Source organism: Cutaneotrichosporon oleaginosum, assembly GCF_008065305.1.
Source record: "Cutaneotrichosporon oleaginosum strain ATCC 20508 chromosome Unknown ATCC20508_contig06, whole genome shotgun sequence".
NCBI lineage: Eukaryota > Fungi > Basidiomycota > Tremellomycetes > Trichosporonales > Trichosporonaceae > Cutaneotrichosporon > Cutaneotrichosporon oleaginosum.
In genome coordinates, this window is record NW_027072175.1 from 636650 (window position 1) to 655180 (window position 18531).

The window sequence follows — 18531 nt, forward strand, 5'->3', positions numbered from 1 at the left end:
ACACATCTTGCGATGCGGCGTGCGGCTTGTATCGCTGACCGCCAGAGCTCAGCCTCCGCAGTGACCACGCGCCATGTCCTTCCGCAGGGTCATGCCGCTTCAAGCAACAAGACACCTCGCCATGTGGCTCGTGGGAAGCTATTGCGGTGACCATGGCGATGAACGTCGCGCCCCGCGTCGCACAGATGAAGCGACGTAGGAACAGGTACGCACAGCTCCTCTCCGTCTTTATCGCCCACTGCCTCGTCAGGGCCACGCTTATCCTATCATCGCTCATGATCTCACCCCTTCGGTTCCATCGTCCAAACCTTCCCGAACCCGAAGCCGCAAAACCCGGCCCGGTTTCCTGGCCGCTGGACTAGCAAGCGTGCATGATGTTGACCAGCCCGACGCGTCTAGTGAGAAACGACACGTGAACGTGTGTGGCGTGCACCTCGGCGATACGACAGCATCTGAGCCAGCAACACGGGAGAGGGCTGGGGGCATGAGGCGATGTGATGCCACTGACGACTGAAGCTACTTGCGACACCGTACAACAAAGGACCACTTAGGTGAATCATGGCTGCGACGGGCGATCACTCCTCTTGCCACATATGTGGGGTTGAAGTCAGGCGCGAGCAGGCACCGCACGCCGACCTGGTCAGTGTGGATCGATGAATCTACTACCGCCCCGGCAGACCCGGACTTGGCGTTCGGGTAGCTGTCGTCGATCTGTTCATTCACTTAGCTCTCAGCACTCACACGCATTACACAGCCCGACTCTCTTAGCCTGTGCCGCGTAGTACTGTACGTCTGGTTGGCAACCCATGTGGCATGAGCGACAGCAACTCTAAAGCTTCGTCTTGAGCGCTCCGCAATGCGCTCCGCAAAGAGCGGTGTGACCGGTGCTGTCGAACGATGAAACTCGTTGCTCGCCGTGTGATCCGAAAAGTTGCGGTGTGCTCCGTGCCCTTTGTGCTCCGCGGTGAAGGTACTGGATGTCAATTGTACGCTCCGGAATCAACGAAGCTCCAGTAGTCCGCGATCCGAGATCCCGTTATACCGTTATCTCTGGCACGAATCTAACCTTTACAGGCAACGGCGCGTGGATGGGGTGCCTTGGCACTGACTCAACATCGCCTTTGATTAGTGGGACTTGAGGATTAGTTGGAACACTCCGGCCGCCTCGGAGTCACGACTGTCCCTTCAGGAGAGGGGGGGCAATGGTGCCATGCTCACTCACACTCACGTCACTGTGGCCGGTTCGTTGAGGCCGCACGAACTTGGGGACGCCTAACGACGCAATAGGGTGAGTCGAGCACCGTGGCGGGTCCGTGGTGTCTAGCACCGCCTGAGTGGTTGCTCAGCAGTTTGATAGTGTTCAGAGGCGGGAAGATGGTGACGGCAGTGCCACTCCGACTCTTGCGGCTATCGAGCTGTCGAAATGCTATAAGAAGGAGCGAGAAAGTGGCCTTTTGCTTCTCATCAACAACTTCCACTCCTCTTCGATCTCTCAACTCCTGAGCTCAACAACCCAATTTTACAATGGTCGCCTTCACCTCCATCCTCGCCACTCTTGCCGTCGCTGGCGCCGCCGCTGCAGTACGTCCTCTTTTATCTGTCCTGTGCTCTCATTTCTGACACCAGGCTCCGGCTCTCGAGCCCCGCGCCCAGATCAATGGCCGCCTGCACTCGGCTCTCCGCGGCGACCTCTGCGTCGGCCTGAGCGGCACGTCCGACGGCTCCAAGCTCATGCTCAAGTCGTGCTGGGACGAGAGCACGTCCGTGTCCTTCAACGACGGCGACGGCCTCCTGTGGTTCAACCAGGCGGGCCGCGTCGCCGACATCCCCTGGGGCAACTACTACGACGGCCAGAACCCGCAGCTGTGGGCGAGCGGACCCAACGACAACCAGCGCTGGTACCGCCACTCGCCGGCCTCTCAGCGCAACGGCGACGGTGTCAGCCAGTGGGAGTGGCAGCAGATCAAGACCCAGAACGGCGGCAACTTCTGCCTCGACGTCCACGAGGGCCGCGCTGAGCCCGGCGCCCAGATCCAGATCTGGTCGTGCGCCGGCGGCGACAGCAGGAACCAGGCGTTCTACTTTGCTTAAGCAGCTTGATAGAAGCCTTTATCCTCCCCCAGCACGGAGGCCGCCTAGTGCTGCGAATCGACGAGACGGAATGCAAAAGTACTTTCACAGGCTGTTGGGAGGGGCTTAGCATATTCTCGCACTTGTTTTCAATGGTTTGACCAGGCCTGCTGAGGAGACAAATGTGCCGGGTGACTGAAAAGCAGGTCTACGAGTGGCTCCGCGAGGCTCCAAAAGTTAAATTGGGTTTACATGGGACTCAGTTGGCAGTATCTGGGGTCGTCTGGCGTAGGCCTACCGAGTCGCGCAGAGTAGACAATAGTCTCCGTCAGTGCGTCTGTACGGCAAACGTTTCAGTGGTTAGCGAGGTGTACGGAGCGATGACGAGTGGACGTGAAACGCGGGCACAGTTAATGTAAAAGCAACCACCTCCTCCACTGCTCGTTAATCTAAGTCAAAGCTTGTAGGCTCACCAGGAGATTGCGACTGGGCCGCTGTATTTGCTTGCCCACAGCACCCTCCACCAAACCCCCCCACACACTTCCCGCCACGGTCCTCATTCTATTAACCCTGGTGCATAATTACTAGCGGCTGCACGCGGTTCCTGTTGAAGATGTATACAACCGACTCGACAACCACACTATAATGGATGGTATTGTTGAAATAGGAAAGCACGGAGGACTTAGAAGTCCTTCTTGGCGACACCGGCGGCAAGCGCCTCGGTGTGGGGCAGCGAGGGGCCGAGGGAGTCCTCGAGGTCGTCTTTGGGGGGCCCCTCGTAGTGCTTGCGGCCCCAAACCCAATACCAGATGGCGGCCATGGTGGTGAAACCGACAAAGACGACGGGGGCGTAGTTGACGGTCTGAGCGGTGACGGGGATGTAGGCGGGCATGCAGAAGAGGGGGACGGCGAGGGCGGACCAGCCGAGGGCGACGATGTTGCAGAACCAGCCGAGGCCGTTGCCGAGCTTGAATTTGGCGTGCTTGTTGATCTGGGCGCGGCCCTCAATGACCGAGACGAGGATCGGCGCCGCGTACGAGATGGTGAGTGCGATAACGCCGACACCCGAGAAGGCGTTGAAGGCGGTCGAGGAGCCGAAGTAGATCAGGCCCAGGAGGATCTGGACAACGAGGACGAGGTACACCGAGTTGAGGGGGACGTCGAGGCTGCGGTTGACGGTCTTCCACCACTTGGAGCCGGGGATGGCACCGTCGCGAGCAAACGCCCAGGTGCAGCGCGAGGCGGCGGTGGTGCACGCCGTGCCACAGAGGAGGGCGAGGACGAGAAGGGGGAGAAGGAGGAGAATGGCACCGAGGGACGAGCCGACAGCCGACTTGATGATGGTCGGCGTGGGCTGGCCCGACGGGATCGAGACGAGCATGGCGAGGTCGGGAAGAACGAACATGAGAGGAACAAGGAAAAGGAGGCCGCCGACGAGGTTGATGCAAATAGTCGCGACCATGGCCTTGGGTACCTGAGTAGCCGGGGACTGGACCTCCTCGCACATCGAGATGATCATGCCCGTGGACGACGTGGCGTAGGCGGCGTGCAGGAGGCCGACCATGAACGACCAGCCAGAAGGCCAGCCGGAGCCGGTGGTCTCGGGCTCGAAGCCACCGAAGACGAAGGCACCGTCGCGGCGGCCGCCCTTGGCGACCGCGAGGACGGTCACGAGAATGCAGATAAGACCAATGAAGGTCCAGATGATAGCAAAGGTGTCGAGAAGGGGAAGCCAGCGGTTGCCGAAGATTGTGATGAGGCCGCAGAGGATAGTGATCGCCACGAAAAGGAGGTAGACCTGGTACGTCTCAGGCTGCCAGATACCGACTCCGGGCTCGACCTCAAAGACGTTGATACAGGCGATCAGGAAAAGCGTCGTGCCGAACTGGACGGCGAGCGTGATGGTGATGTTTCCGACAACGTAAGCCCAGCCGCAGAGGTACGCTGCGATGCGGCGGAATTTCGAGGGCGCAAGCATAAAAGTCTGATAGTAGACGCCACCGGCCGTAGGGAACACGGACGTGATCTCGCCGAGGGACGCGGCGACACAGAGAATGATGAGCGACACGAGCACCCAGCCCCAGATCACGACGGCGGGACCACCACCCTGCAGCGGGTAGTACATTGACGAGGCGAGGCCGTAGGGGATCGAGGCGAGGACGAAGGACATAAACGCGACCTGGAGGGTCGAGCGGGAGCGGACGAGCTCGGGCTCGTACCCCATCTTGTGGAGGAGGTCATCGGCGCTGTCGATGGCGGTCTCGCCGCCGCTGCGGTGCGAGAGGTTCGAGGCGGCCCGGGTCACGGCCACGGGCGTCGCGCCCGAAACGATGGGCGAGGAGTCGGCGGCAATCATGAAAGCGGAGCGAGTGTGATGAGATGTCGATTTCTGTGTAGATGGCGCTAGGCGCGGTCAATGAGGGTGAGGAGGAGAGCGAGGACGGTGCCGAAGGACACGGAGCGGAGGGCCTCGTCGCTGATAGTCAGTTAGGAAAAGATAGGAGAGAGAGAGAGATGGGTAGAAAAGTTCCATGCTGCGTGCTATGGGACGAAGAGTCTGTGCTGTGTGAGACGACCAACAAAATGATACAGGTCACACGACGCGATAGGCGGGCCTCATTCGCTGATGTGATGCGCCCTGGTGGGTGGTCCGGCGGACGCGATCTGGTCAACTTTCTCCCCGGGGCCACCCTGGGCTTTGGTGTCCTCCTCTCCCTCCCTGACCTTCTGTAGGCATTCTCCTCTGCGCCTCCGCGCCTCCTCGCCTCCGCCCCCGGCCCTTGCTCAATGCGGTCTTTGTGCACGTCGGCAAGACCCGGTTGGCCAGCGAGAGACGTCCGTGAATGGCCGGGGATGCCGGACAGCGGGTATTGCTCACCGCATTCCTTTCCGCTGGCAAGCATGGCAGTCTGTCCGACGGCAAACGTTCAGGTCCCGCCCTGTAGATCTCGAATGCGGATCCAAAGCCACGTGTTGTTGACCCTTCCCGTCTGGCTCGGTCGGTCACCTCTTGAATCTGTATAATCTTCCAATCGCCGCCTCACGTCGGCCACTAGGACTGCCAACTTCCTGCGATGCTCGCCACAACTCCGCCGCCGTGTCATGCGACATGCATGGCCTATGGGCACTGCCCTTGGATGCTGTATGTGGCCACTACGTGGCGTGGAATGATTGAATGCTAGATTAGATATGGCATGCGTGGTCGGAGGATTGAAAGAATGAGGAATCGGAGTCTATTTGCCGAAAAGGAAGGCCGAGACGGCCAAGGGGACGGGGCTGCCAGCGCTAGGCGCTGCGCACGAGAGGGCCCACCTTGCGTCGAAAGCGACGAAGATGGCGCGGTAGTGAAGGATGATTGCCGAGACAATGGCCAGGTGCCACAGCTGGTGGCTTGCACCAAAGCGGTCAAACTTGCCCGGCGCCACGCACTCGGGGAAGTGGAAGGCGTAGAAGCACAACCCGAGCAAGTACATGGCGACCGAGTAGAAGAACGGCGCCACGAACTTGCCCGCAATTTGGCGGCCGTGCTCGTGGAAGAGCTGGACCATTGGCGCGAACATGGCCACGTTGAGGCAGAGGAAGAACAGAATGCGCCAAGGCTTGTTCTTTCTTTGGTTAAACCACTTTTGGAATGGCAGGTACGAGCCGAGACCGCCGAAAGCAACGTTAACGAAGGTGTAGGCAAACACCGTTCGTCCGCGGCAGTAGAAGGCATTGTAGACGACGGTGTTGAAGGACATGGCGATCAGCCACGAGATGCCGATGTAGTCGACACACGCTCCCCACTCGAACCATCGCTTGTTGGCGCAGCCAGAAAGAACGTGCCACCCCGCCGACGAGATGAGGCAGGACATTGCGGCGAGGAGGTATGAAATGAGCATAGCTGTGTCGATCCAATGGGCATCGGGCAGCGGTGTGCGCCACACAATGAAGGGGATTACCCCCAAGATGAACAGTGTGGGGATGAAGTGCGAGTGGATGTTGATTGTCTCGTTGTGCATCCGGAACGCAGACTTGATAAGCGGGATCGGGCCGTTGCGACCAAGAGGAATGAACCGACTGATGGTTAGTGGTGCCCGTGTCTCGCACATGATCGCGCCATCAATGACTCACTACCCGGTGTGGAGGTACTGGTTGTTGCGCCACCAGAACGGAAGGTCCTGGTATGTGAGGAGCTTGTGCCCCTGTTCGCTTCTAACGAGGGCCTCCTCGATGCTTGGGCCCATGTCGGGCACGAGGTGGGTACCGTGCTTGTCGCAGTCGCGGAGCTCATCATGCTGCTCGTGTTCAGCCATGAGGACCTCATCGATAACACTGCCATCGTCGCCCTCATCGTCCACAACCGCAGCGGCTTCAGGACCGAGGTGCCAGCTAAAGAGCGGGCTGCGGTCGGCGTAGTCGGCCTCGCTCAAGCTCTTACTCCGTGGGTGACGGTGTCGCCTGAAGGCGTGGGCAGGAGCGGGGGTACGGTTAGGGAAGAGATACTCTGGCTCGTCCTCGTCGTCTTCATCGCTAGCCTCGGTGGTGCGGGCAAACCGCTCGTCCAACGAGCACGAGCGAGTGTGGTCAGGGCGGCGCGGAGTGCACACTGAACCGTCGTCATCTTCCCAACCAAGAGACTCCCATCCCTGCCAGTCGTCTGGGGGCAAGAGGGCGTGCACCAGCTCAATCACCCGACGGCGAGCGGAGCGCATGGCACGGTTTGATGCCGAGACCGGATCAGGCCACGAGTCGCCGTGTACGGACAAGTCGACGTCCTGCAGACGGTGCGGGAGCTCACGCAGCCACTGGCGCTGGGCCTCCAGCGGAAGCTTCGGCATGGAGAAGCCTGCTGGAACATATTGCGCAACGTCTTCACGCAGCGTACGGAGCGTGTCCAGTACGACCTCGGCGTCGGTTCCAGCAGCCGCGACGCGGGAGGAAGATGGCCCAGAGTTGGGTTCTGCCCCACCGCGGCGGCGGAGACCCGGTGCCTGTTCGCCAAGAGCCAGGCGGGCCGAGCTCTGAGCATTCACAGGCGAATCGTGCTCATCCAAAGTGTCGTAGTCGGTATCGTCCTCGGAACTGGGGCTGGGGGATGAGGCCGAGGAGTGCCCATGGTTGTCGGTTGCTGCACCGAGGCGCTCGCGAAGGGCAATTTCGGCCTCACCGAGATATCCGAGAAGGGCCGCACGCAGGCCAGAGACGGAGACGTGCGGAAGCGAAAGCGTCGGGATAAAGGAGGCTGAAGGAATTTCGACGACGTTTTCGGAGTCGTCATGAATGGCAGTGAGGTTTGGATGGGACAGCTGTCGCCAGTTGCGCCGAGGGGGAGAAGGGGGGAGACGGATTGGGGAGGCCATGGCTCGCTGCTGCCAGAGGGTGGCTTGGGCCACTTAGTGGGTTGGTCGGGGTGGTGGAGGAGGTACGAGTGGAGTGTGGTGGGGAGGGTAGGTGGGATTGAGGACAATGGAGAGGTCTCAGCTGTGGAGATGTTTAGTGGATGATGGAGAATGAGTGGGAGAGAGATGGAGAAAGGACAGTGAGGACGAGGTAACGACCGGGGAGGGGAGGGGGGATGGTGGATGGATGGGGGGGAGAAGGGAACTGGCGGAGGAGAGGAATGGGAGGGAAGGGTGAGTTACTACGTGCTGGACGGTGAGGCGGGGTTTGAGAGAGCTTATTATGTGCCTGAGTCAAGCAAAGCTTGGCGCAGCACTGGCCTCCGTTCTTTACCTCGGACTAATCACTCGTCCCTAATCTAGTAATAAAACAGAGGGGGTATTTGGGCTCCACACAACGCTTCCCACACTCTGACCGTCGCTCGTGCACGCTCGTGTTTTCTGGGCGTTCCTGTGACTCGTTTCTCCACTCTTTCGGCCCCCATGATGCTCTCATCCTCATCATGACCTAGTGCTGCGTCTGTGTGAATTAATGTCAGCCAGTTGCTTGAATGGCATGCAAATGTTGCAGCGGATGGATTGTCCACACCACCGCATTTCGCAATATTTCGCAGTCGGCCTAGTCCGCGTAGGGCGTCGGCCGCTTTGGGCCGTCCCCACCGATGGCCCACGCTCTCGGATTCGCTCAGACCCTTAGATTATCGCCTGTGTTATTTGGGGTATCACGCAGCTAATCTGGGTTATTAGAGGCCATTTGTTTTGTTTAGCCGGAAAAGCCGTGACACGCGTGATGCATGTTACTAGCACGCGGTATGCACGCGACGCGGACATGGCCTCGACATCCGCTCTCAGTATTTTCGAGCAGGCATGCATTGCGGGGAAATCACGGTCACCTCTTGCCTCTTGTAACAATTCTCAACAGCAATGGGCAAGGCGCAGGTCAAGAAGAGGACAGCTAAGCGGCACAATCCGATCCGCGTTCCCGACGCACACCTCGGTGGCGGTCGCGCAGACGGGAAGGCCAACCCCGACAAGGAGAAGCAGCTCCTTCCCGTTCTCGAGAAGGTACGTTTGACCCAAGTGCGGCGCTGACAGCAGCTCAAGGCGCCTGAGGCGGCCGACCGGACATGGGCGTGCGCTGCCATCGGGAACCTCATCAACGAGGACGCGGCGATGCGCCGCCTGTTCCAGAGCCGCAACGTCGTCGGCGCGCTCATTGAGCGCCTCAGCGACAGTGTGGACGACGTCGTGGTCGAAGCGTCCGGCACGCTCCGGTAAGCTGCACCTTCCTTGACAAGCTAACAGCAGAAACCTCGCGATTGACGGTGGACACGAGATTTGCGGCGAGATGTTCAACAAGGGAATCATGCCCCATCTCATCGCCCTCATGGGCAAGGTAGGCTCGCTGTGCGGAATTGGCTAACCCCAGATCTCTAACACGCTCGACAACGTTCTGGCCGGGCCGGCGAAGGAGCTGCCTGAGGACGAGATTGAGCGCCGCGGCCACCTTCTCGCCCTTACCGAGAACGTGATCATGCTTGTGTGGAGCTTGGCAGATGCGAGCTGGAAGACGCTCGAGGCAGTCAACGCAGCTCGATGCGAGGGTCTCCTTGTGAAGGCGCTGCAGGGCAAGGACCAGCTCTCGCCGGGAGTAGCACTAGCGGCTGCGCAGGCACTGTTCTGCCTTACGACGGACAATGCTCCTTTCTCGTCTGCCCTGCTCTCCCAGACGAACGCTCTTCCCGTGCTGGTCAACATCGTCAAGGCCGACCACACTCCAGCCGAGCACAATGCAAAGGGCAAGGGGCGCGCGAAGAAGGCAATGGACCAGGAGGACGATGAAATCGCGGACGGGCGCGCGCTCCTCACCCGTGTGCTAGTGGCCGGCGCCCTCCGCAACCTCGTCGAGCCTGGGTCGTCGGCCGACGCCCGCGTTGGCATCGCCCCACTCACCAACGAGGTGATCCTCCCGTTGATAAATGGGTTGCTGGACGTCAACCTCGCCCAGGCTGCGCAGCGGGTCACCGAGCTCGTGGCGGAGATTGTAAGTTCAAGCAAACCGGATCCAGCTGACAACAGCCTAAGAATGGCCCGGTGCTTGGCAAGGACGTGAAGGTAGACCACAAGTCGCAGGCTGAGATCAAGCTCGAGCGCATGGAGCGCATGCTTAGCACTGTCGGTGTGGGGTTGGAGATCTTGACGGCGATCTGCGCGGGACTGGAGGACACCGCCGAGGAGGAGGCAATGGACGAGGAGGGAGGTGAGTGATCGCAACCTGGGATTATTCGGTCGCTAACCCGCAGATGACGACGAGGATGACTCTATGGGCGACGAGGACCTGATTGCCAAAGGCCGTGACCCAGCGGCTAACGGCAAGGCTTCCGCTGTGCCGAGCGTCAACACCGCCGCAACCCTCCCCCACCTCCTGTCAACCCTCTCCCTCCCCACCCGCCTAGTAACCCTGGCACAACTCACACCCCTCTCCCTTCCACCGCACGGCCCCAATCCTTCCGTGCACCCGCCCACGACTGCCGCTCTCTCGGTCGTGCACCTGCGCGCGCTTGAGGCGCTCAACAACCTCCTCCTTTCGACGTCCGCCGCCGTCATGGGTGGCGAGCAGCTCGCGCAGCTCCTCCCCGCCGCGCTGTGGGAGGGCGTCTTCGCCATCGTGCAAGGCACTGGCGAGGACGCGGCCGCCCTCAAGGCCAAGGGGCAGGAGATGCGTCTCGAGCTCATGGAGGGCGCGCTGGCTGGTGCGTGGGGTCTGTCCAAGACTATCCCCGCATCCGCACCGCAGGGCGCGACGGACATGATCACCAAGGCGATCCCAGTGCTGCGGCCGGAGGCGGCCGCCCGCGCCGTCGACACCCTCGCGTCCCTCGCTGCCAGGCCTGGTGTGCCTGTGGAGGAGAACGCTGCCGTCGCGCAGTGGCTCGTCGCAGCCCTCACGTCCCAGCCGAGCGCCGAGATGATGGTCGCTCTCCTCAACGCCATCATCGACATCTATGCCGACGAGGGGCGCGAGTACGACCAGCCCGTGTTCGTCGCGCACAACATGGTCGGTGCACTCACCAACATTGTCGCACGTGTGCGCGCCGACTCGCGCAAGATCGACAGGAGGAAGAATCCGATGCTTCGCGCTCGTGCTGAGGAGGCGTACGAGAACCTCGTCGCGTTCATCAAGTACCGCCGGAGTCTGTAGTTATAGTCTATTCATGCACATGGGTCTACATAGCCGTGATTACTTGCGCTTGCCGCCCTTGCGTTTAGAACGAGTTCTGGGGCCCTCAGCGCCCGCGACCCCCGTGCCGTCCATCCAGCTGTCATCCTGGGCAGCGGAATCGGGCGCGGAGTGGTCTGGCGCCGCGCCATTTGACACAGAGGTCTCGTCTGGGTCGACGGTCGCAGCCGCAGCTGCAGCCTTTGCCTTGGCTTCCTGGCGGGCAAGGATGGCGACCTCGCTGGCCGCCTCGATCGTCTCGTCCTTCTCCTCTTCCTCCTCGTCGCGCCAGGTCCAGCACTCCTTCACCTCACCCAGAGCGGCAGCAGTGAGGAGCGGGCCAATGATGCACGCGGGGGAGAGGTAGAGGAGAGCCGGCTGCGCCTTGCCTGAGTGCAGCATGGCGGCGATAGTGGCGCCCAAGCCGCAGATGTAAGAGGCGATGGCAGTGGAGAAGTAGGGCTTGGCGAAAGAGGAGCGCGGCCCAACGTCCTCCTTCGGGCGGAGGCGCGCGTGGCGTGCCAAATCGAAGCGAAGGCAGAGGGCGATGAGGAGACCGGGGATGACGACGTCGCCGAGGCCGAGCATAGCGAACGACTTGTCTGCCTTGGGCGCAAGAAGCTTCATGGGCGCATCGATGCCTTTGGCAACGGTGACCATCACGGGAGTGTAGAAGACCTGGGTGTGAGCGAGCAAGCGAGGGAAGGTTGTCGTCAGACGCTGAGCTATTATGAGGGGTGGTGAGAGAGCGGAGAGCCCCAGGGATCGCGCAAAGTGGCAGCACTTACCCAGAACACATCATAGGCCAAAAGGAGAGTGAGGAGGAGTACAGCGGTGGGGAAGCCGTCGAGCCTGAGAAGTGCGAGCGCGGCTGATGCAAGGCAGAGCGCGAGGACGTTGCTGATGAGGTAGGGGCGGCCGAGGGCGATGTACGCGGCAGGGAGGCCGATAGCGAAAGGGAGAGCAATGAGCGACGCGCGGCGGAATGGCATGTGTGCGATCTCTGTTGTCAGCGTCGTCGAGAAAAAAGTCACGCACGCTTAATGCCGGACGACACGCGGAGATGGTACGTCGGGCCGGGAGCGCCGATCACGCGCAGGAGGAAGTTGAGCACACCGTCGAACGTGCTCTGCACGGCTAGGACGGAGGCAAAGGAGACTGGATCAGCGTGCTCACAAGGAAGGACGGGCGACCGATACGGTAGACGTGCAACGAGCGGGGAGGAAGGCGGGCAGACACTCACAATAGCAGCCGAGGAGGAGGTCGAGTATGCGGCGGTCGACGTACGTGATGAGCGCCCACATCCCAAGGAGCGCACAGCTTCCAAGAATGGGAAACAGCACGGAATCCGCAAGCGTGAGCATTTCGCCCTCGTTCTCGTCGAGGATGTCGTCGTCTTCATCGTCGCCGAGCTTGACGCGTGCGCGCCGCGCTGCACGCTTACGCGCGCGCACGGGCGCTGGAATGCGCAGCGACTGGAACGAGCCGATAAAAATGGGCACGAGGGCCTGCGCGCCGAGCGTCGCAAACGACGCGAGATGTTCTGACATGATGAGGAGTGCGGTGATGAAGTCGACGCGACGAGGAACGTGGAGGTGATGAGGCAAAAATAAGGTCTTGGCGGTGGGGTCGCGGACTCGGAGCACAGGAGACGGCGCCGATCAAGTCATTGGAAGGATGGCACTGGCACGGGTCGCTTCGACAATATTTCGGACCTTCTCCACTGTGCGTTCAGGTAGCTCACTGTACAAGAGCCAAGGCCAAGTCTCGTTTTGAACAGTGCTGTACTGCCTAAATTGGCCGATGCGTCTCACAGCATTGTCCGCCGTGGTCCCCCACCCCGCAATCCCCGCAACGCCGAGCCTCGATCCGCAACCCATCCTCCGTTCACCCTCACAACCACCCACAGCGTCTTCCGCCATGTCCTTCCAGCCGGTGCACCCTCAGCCCTTCACGCCCGCCGAGGCGGCGCAGCTGGACGTCGGGACAATCGTGGCTGGTGCGCTCCCCGTCCACTCCTCCGGGCTAATGGCAGAGATCGCGCGCCTCCGTAACTCGCTCTCCCACCTCATTGCGACGCAGGGCGAGCTGCGTTCCGCTCTCGCTGAAGAAGAGGACGCGGATCTGCGGTCGGCGTTGGACGAGAACGAGGGGGTCATGTGCGTCTTGTAACCCGTTCGCGCGGCTGACAGTAGCGCGAGCCAGAGCGAGCGCGTCGAGATGCTCCGCTCGGTGTTGATTGACAAGGTGGGCGCTGAGAGTCTGGCGCACTACGGCATCGAGCCGCCACCAACGCAGTCTCCGGCACAGACGAACGGGAGCGTCGCCAACGGTGCTCCCACCGCAAGCGAAGACGAGGGCATGCACCTGTAAACAAGGGCGGGAATGTGTATGAGGAGCGTGTGGGGTAGTATAATGTGATGCTTAGAAGCGGCTAGATGCTAGATAGGACTACAGATATCCCCTCCCAGTGCCTTTGGGGAAGGCGCGCACAGCAGCGGGCTCGAGGCGGAACTGAACGGCCTTGTCCCTGCTCACTGCTGGCCCCACACCGGCGGGGACTGGGACAGCCGAGATCTCGCCGCTGACCTCGCCTGAGCGTGGTGTCAACCCCGATACGCGCCACCACGGCCCGAGGCGGATTAGCCGCCGCGTAAGATCCTCGTTCTCGTGCGCCGTTGAGATGAGGCATCCCCCTGACGTGCGCACATCGGCGAGGACGGCACGAATTGCTTGGAAAATGGAGATGGCGGAGAAACCCATATCGAGGAGCTCGGAAAGCCCGTCCAGAACGACGAGAGCTTTGGGGGATGAGGAAAGGGCGGACCGCACGGATGCGACAGTTGGGGATAGAGTTGGCTCAGGCGAAAACAGGGGTGGTTGCGGGGCGTTGGGAGTGGACTGAGGGTGCAAAGACGGAGGAAGGGGAGAAGGTGCGATGTATGTGACGCGCTTGAGCGGTGAGCCGAGACGGCGGAGGACAGTGTCGAACGACGACAATGTCTCGCTGCGGAGGTCGACCCAAATGATCTGATGTGAGCTCGCGACGCATGGTCCGTTATGCATGGGAGGGATGCCATGCAAGGAGAGAATGGCGGGCAAGTATGAGCAATAGGAAGACAAGTGTGAGGCCATGAGGAAAGAGAGGGAGACGAACTGGAACGTTTGCGGCATTGGCGCTCATGAACAGGTGGTACAGGAGTACATTTGCGCTCGCCGTTAATGTGTCCGTCACAAGGAGATGAGACCCCGGTGGTGGAAGAGCTGAGGACCCTGCTGGAGTTGCGAATGACAGATGATCGTCGAAGAGGCCCATGGTAGTATGATAGCGTAAGATGCAATGTTGACGCGCGAGCTCAAGGTGAAGTCAACTTCTGTGAATATTTATCCGACAATTTACCGAGGAAGTATAGATGGACGATTGACCTGAGAGACGGATCTTATGTCGTTCACATCTGATACATGCGTGTACAGCTACTACTGTTTGCCCGTCCACGGCCAAATAAAATGGGGCTTGCACATCTTTTTCACCCACTCGCGCGCGTCCTTATCCAGGTCGTCGTCGAGCAGGGGAACAAGCGCCTCCTCAACCATCTTGTTGTGCTCGTTGAGCGTCTTAATCTCCTCCTTGGTGAGAATGCTCCAGTCGATGAGTCGGTTATCGATGGGTACACGAGTCACGCACTCGAAGCCGAGCCACTTGGTACCGAACTCGTATTTTGTCTCTACCTCGCGGCAAATGTACGTGCTTTCGATGCGCATCCCGTACTGGCCCTCCAGGTAGAATCCGGGCTCGATCGTAGTAACGTGGCCTGGCTTGAAGGAGAAGCCGTGAACAAAACCTGTTGGCCCCTCGTGTACCGTACCGTAGTTCGCCACGCCGTGGCCGAGCCCGTGTCCATAGTCCAGCCCGTCCTCCCACAGGAACTTCCTCGAGAAGGCCGAAAGGCCGGCCGCGTCGGCGCCGAGTGGGAACGTAGCGTTCGACACCGCGAAATGACCCTGCAGAACGCGTGTATACTGCCGCTTCAGGTCATCTGACGCATCCTTGCCCATGAAGAAAGTGCGGGTAGTGTCGATGGTGGCGTCTGCGGTCAGTACAGCTCCTCAGAGAGTTGGCGTACCGAGGTACTGAGGGCCGGAGTCACTGGCGTTAGCGAAATGTCAGCGCTCCAGCTTACATCACGTAGGGCGTGTTGATATCGATCTGCGCCTCGTTGCCGCGAGTCGGCGCGTAGTGGCCGGACGCTGCCGTCAATATGGTTTCAGAGTGCTCGAGCTTACCTGCATTCGGGCCCGTCGCGGAGATGTCCGCGTAAGCTAGGCCGGCGTACATGTCTTCCTGGCGCCGGTAACGCGCAAGAACCATAGCAGCTGCCCACTCGCCGATGTCTTTGCCTTCCTTGACGAGACGGTTTTCCATCCAAGCCATCCAGCGTACCTAATGTCAGCCACCGAAAGCGGACATTCCTGACTCACCATGGCACGTCCATCTCGAAGGTAGGCATTACGGAAGTTTTGCAGCTCTACGGGATTCTTCAGCACCTTGGCCTCGTCCACAGGGCATGCAATGGTGTTGACGAGGGCCTGTGGTCAGCTGCAATGCGTGGCAAACCACTCACGGGCTCGCACGCCTTCGCGAGGGCCCAAGAGGTGTTGCGTGACGCGAAAATCTGGACTTTCTTCCCACCCATTGCCTTGACTGAACCCTCCACGAACTTTTGCACCTCGTCGATGCCGTACCCCTTGAGCGTAACGCCGGCGTTCTTGAAGTCCTCAAGCAGCTCCTCATCGTCCTGAACCTTGCGCTTGTCAACGAAAAGCACACACTCGCTTGGGGTGAGTACGCAATACGCGAACGCCACGGGCGTGTATTCGACGTCTGAGCCACGATAGTTGAGCAGCCAAGGGATCGTGGTGATAGTAGGCAGGAGATATATCCACTTCTCCGAGTGAACGTAGTTGTCGAGCTGCGAGCGGATACGCTTCAGCTTCGCGTCCGTCTTCTCCCCGCTGAGGCTGAAGGGATAGTGCGAGAGCGGGTCCAGTGGGCGTGGCGTGGGCGTGTGAACGGCGTCTACAAGGTTCTCCTTGTGTGGCATAAGGCGTGTGCCCCCAGGAGCGAGGCGGGACTCAACAGTGCGCGCAAGATCGGCACTGATGAGCTTTGGATCGATGCCGACCTTTGAACCGTCAGGAAGAGTGTTGGCAACGTATTCGGTCCAACCTCCAGTCACGGCGGCATCGCCACTTCCTCCAGATGCACCCACGCGCACCACCTTCCAGCCCTTCTTGGGCACCATCTTCTCGGCAAGAATCCAGTAACGACTGTCGACGAACAGGAGCGCGTCCTCCTTGATGTCGGTACTCGGTACAAGCGCAGTGCCGGCGGAGCCATCAAATCTGGAATGAGCGCAGCTGGAGAACGCCATACCCCGAGATCCAGTCACGCCGCTTATCGCTGTCGGCCGTGTACTCGCTCATGTGCTCATCCTGACTTGGCACAACGCTGGCGTCAGATTGCCTCGAAAGTTTCTGGATACATACTACCAGTCCAACTTGGCGTCTGCGATAGTCTTGCGCAACTCTTTGAGGCGGTCCTGCATCTCATCTTCGTTGGGGGCGAGTGGGGCAATTGTCTTCTCATCGAGCGCGTAGATTTCCTCAAGGAGGCGGTCGGAGGCACTATCCTCATCCTCAGGCAAGCGAATGTGCTGCGTCTTGTCGCGAGCGCCAAGGCAGAACATGATGTTGAAGTGATGGGTGATTGATAAAGTGAGTAGCTGGGGGTGGTGACGGTAGCGATGCGGGGTGCATATGTGCGTCACTGGTGTTGCCACCCAGGGTCACTGCAGCCACTGTGCACTGTGACGGGGCTGGCCGAAACACGTGACCTGAACGCGACGCGCCTCTCCTTCCCCACTCAACTTAGAATCTCGCAGTCAGCAGAACAGCAGAGCATCCGTCACGACACGCTCCCAGCCCTATCGGCGCTATCACCCAGATGGCGATACCACAAGTGGCAAGGAAGGCATGGCATTCATAGGCCGTGGGAATTATATCAGTTGACTCAACCCGTCCTCATCTCCATCTCTCATTCTTCACATCGCTCTCCAATCTCCAACTCTTCATCTCTCGTCTTCATCTCAGCTCACTCATCACACAACTCACACGGCTCTGAATCTCACCCGCTCACATAGCGTCTCATCCTTTCTGACCGCTCACTTCACCTCGAGTTAGAATGCCCATCAAGCACCACTCCGCGGAGAAAGTTGACCTTCTCCCCGTTCACAAGTTCTCCTTCCAGTGCGTCGCATCCAATGCAGCTGGACTAGCAGATTCACCTCAGCAACACAACGACTCAGCCTGAGGAAGACTCGTCCGTTGCTGAGCGTATGCGGCGTCTCCAGGACCAGTATGACGAGACCGGAATGCGCCGCTCGGTTGACGCTGTCATCCTTGTTCATGTAAGTCTGTGCCACAGGATCCCTTCACATCCTCACCTTCCTTGTCGACCCATGGTCTCGTGGCCAGATCCTAAGCTGACCACAGGATCACGGCGTCCCCTGCGTTCTGACCACGCAGATCGCCAATGACTTCTTCAAGCTGTATGTCTGCGGCGTCGCCGTTGTGGTAGTCCAGAAGATCGTACCGCTCACCTCAACCTCAGCCCCGGCGGATATCTTGACCCCTCGGAAGACGAAGAGACTGGACTCATCCGCCACCTGGATGATCTTCTTGGCGCCGGCACCAAGCAGTGGCGTGCGGAGGGACCTCACTGGAATATCCACTGCCTCCTCGCGGTCTGGTACCGTCCTAACTTTGACGGGTTCTTCGTGAGAAACGTCACCTTCCTCCACGATGGCTCCACTCCATGATGGTGGTCGTCCATGTATGTGCTGAACAGCAGTATCCTTACAAACCGGCACACGTCTCCCAGCCCAAGGAATGCAAGAAGATCTACCTCGTCACTATGCCTGAGCGTATGTCACGGCCCGGAGCCCGAGATGCCGCTGACTTCGCCACTCCCTCCCTTTCCACAGCGTAGGCTCACGTACAGAGATGGTGGGCGTGCCCCTGAACATGAAGCTACTCGCCATTCCGATTCACGAGTTCTATGACAACACGCAGCGCTACGGACCCCAGCTTAGCGCGATTCCGCACATGCTCAGCCGGTAAGTCCTCCTCATGCCGGGGATGCGTATTTTGTCCGAGACTCGAGGCGCCCAGAGTCCTGGGAACGACAACGGAGCGAGCCGGGGCGAGGGTTTGCAGTTAACGCCCTCAGCATAGCATTCACTCCCAAGCACTGATCGATCCACGAGCGTTTCGCCTTGATCATCTCTATCTGTAACAATAAACGCCTCACGTCTCCTCAACCTCGTCTCCCACGGGAGCTCTGACCAGCAATAAGTTTCATGCATAGCTGCGGTTCCTATCCCGCTGCACCCAGAAACTTCCGTCGGCGACGCTTCCGCGGAGTAAAACGCAAGTTGAAGTCGTGTATACATGACGTCAGTGGGCACGTGTAAGAGGTGCAATGTCAGCAAGCAAGGTTAATAATGACCCCCCCTCCCCCTGAATAAAGTATAGAATAAAGTCTTTGACGTTGCACAGCAACTTGTCGCCGAGGTCCTCGCAGCCAGAGCGCAGGCTGCGTACACATGTGGACGTAAAGTTGAGGGACGTGACATCGGAGGTGGACTGCCGACCACGTCACATTAGGGCATCATCATTCTCTGCTCTGCCCCAACCACCGACTCCATAACGTCAGGCTCTAACTCCACAAGCTTCGCCGCTGGCTCAGACCCCAAAGCCTTAAGCGATATGCCGCCGGCAGGTAACCCGCCCCCGGGCCCC

At 59.9% G+C, this 18531-nt stretch overlaps 9 protein-coding genes across 9 annotated transcripts; 4 read left to right on the plus strand and 5 right to left on the minus strand.

Annotated features, from left to right (window-relative positions):
- Positions 1-1524: 1524 nt before the first annotated feature.
- On the plus strand, positions 1525-2091 carry COLE_06683 (uncharacterized protein; the record flags this gene model as incomplete). The annotated part of the gene is made up of 2 exons (XM_065626495.1): positions 1525-1581; positions 1627-2091. The coding sequence occupies 2 exons, from the start codon at positions 1525-1527 to the stop codon at positions 2089-2091; spliced, it is 522 nt and encodes a 173-aa protein (XP_065482189.1).
- Positions 2092-2752: 661 nt separating this feature from the next.
- COLE_06684 (uncharacterized protein) lies at positions 2753-4426 on the minus strand (the record flags this gene model as incomplete). The annotated part of the gene is made up of 1 exon (XM_018422797.2): positions 2753-4426. One exon carries the CDS (start codon positions 4424-4426, stop codon positions 2753-2755), a length of 1674 nt encoding a protein of 557 aa, XP_018279913.1.
- An 877-nt stretch (positions 4427-5303) lies between these two features.
- COLE_06685 (uncharacterized protein) lies at positions 5304-7412 on the minus strand (the record flags this gene model as incomplete). Its single annotated transcript, XM_018427230.2, has 2 exons — positions 5304-6129; positions 6184-7412. 2 exons carry the CDS (start codon positions 7410-7412, stop codon positions 5304-5306), a joined length of 2055 nt encoding a protein of 684 aa, XP_018279912.1.
- A 963-nt stretch (positions 7413-8375) lies between these two features.
- COLE_06686 (uncharacterized protein) lies at positions 8376-10653 on the plus strand (the record flags this gene model as incomplete). Its single annotated transcript, XM_018426578.2, has 6 exons — positions 8376-8516; positions 8550-8725; positions 8760-8847; positions 8881-9495; positions 9531-9711; positions 9755-10653. 6 exons carry the CDS (start codon positions 8376-8378, stop codon positions 10651-10653), a joined length of 2100 nt encoding a protein of 699 aa, XP_018279911.1.
- Positions 10654-10692: 39 nt separating this feature from the next.
- COLE_06687 (uncharacterized protein) lies at positions 10693-12221 on the minus strand (the record flags this gene model as incomplete). The annotated part of the gene is made up of 4 exons (XM_018420778.2): positions 10693-11349; positions 11460-11674; positions 11710-11829; positions 11915-12221. 4 exons carry the CDS (start codon positions 12219-12221, stop codon positions 10693-10695), a joined length of 1299 nt encoding a protein of 432 aa, XP_018279910.1.
- Positions 12222-12591: 370 nt separating this feature from the next.
- COLE_06688 (uncharacterized protein) lies at positions 12592-13044 on the plus strand (the record flags this gene model as incomplete). The annotated part of the gene is made up of 3 exons (XM_018422796.2): positions 12592-12670; positions 12707-12830; positions 12867-13044. 3 exons carry the CDS (start codon positions 12592-12594, stop codon positions 13042-13044), a joined length of 381 nt encoding a protein of 126 aa, XP_018279909.1.
- Positions 13045-13122: 78 nt separating this feature from the next.
- Positions 13123-13806, minus strand: COLE_06689 (uncharacterized protein; the record flags this gene model as incomplete). The annotated part of the gene is made up of 1 exon (XM_018422795.2): positions 13123-13806. The coding sequence occupies one exon, from the start codon at positions 13804-13806 to the stop codon at positions 13123-13125; it is 684 nt and encodes a 227-aa protein (XP_018279908.1).
- A 342-nt stretch (positions 13807-14148) lies between these two features.
- On the minus strand, positions 14149-16277 carry COLE_06690 (uncharacterized protein; the record flags this gene model as incomplete). The annotated part of the gene is made up of 8 exons (XM_018420777.2): positions 14149-14759; positions 14796-14818; positions 14853-14919; positions 14956-15112; positions 15151-15258; positions 15294-16074; positions 16106-16180; positions 16219-16277. The coding sequence occupies 8 exons, from the start codon at positions 16275-16277 to the stop codon at positions 14149-14151; spliced, it is 1881 nt and encodes a 626-aa protein (XP_018279907.1).
- A 635-nt stretch (positions 16278-16912) lies between these two features.
- COLE_06691 (uncharacterized protein) lies at positions 16913-17850 on the plus strand (the record flags this gene model as incomplete). The annotated part of the gene is made up of 6 exons (XM_018425749.2): positions 16913-16977; positions 17021-17138; positions 17224-17279; positions 17342-17507; positions 17582-17654; positions 17732-17850. 6 exons carry the CDS (start codon positions 16913-16915, stop codon positions 17848-17850), a joined length of 597 nt encoding a protein of 198 aa, XP_018279906.1.
- Between the last annotated feature and the right edge of the window lie 681 nt (positions 17851-18531).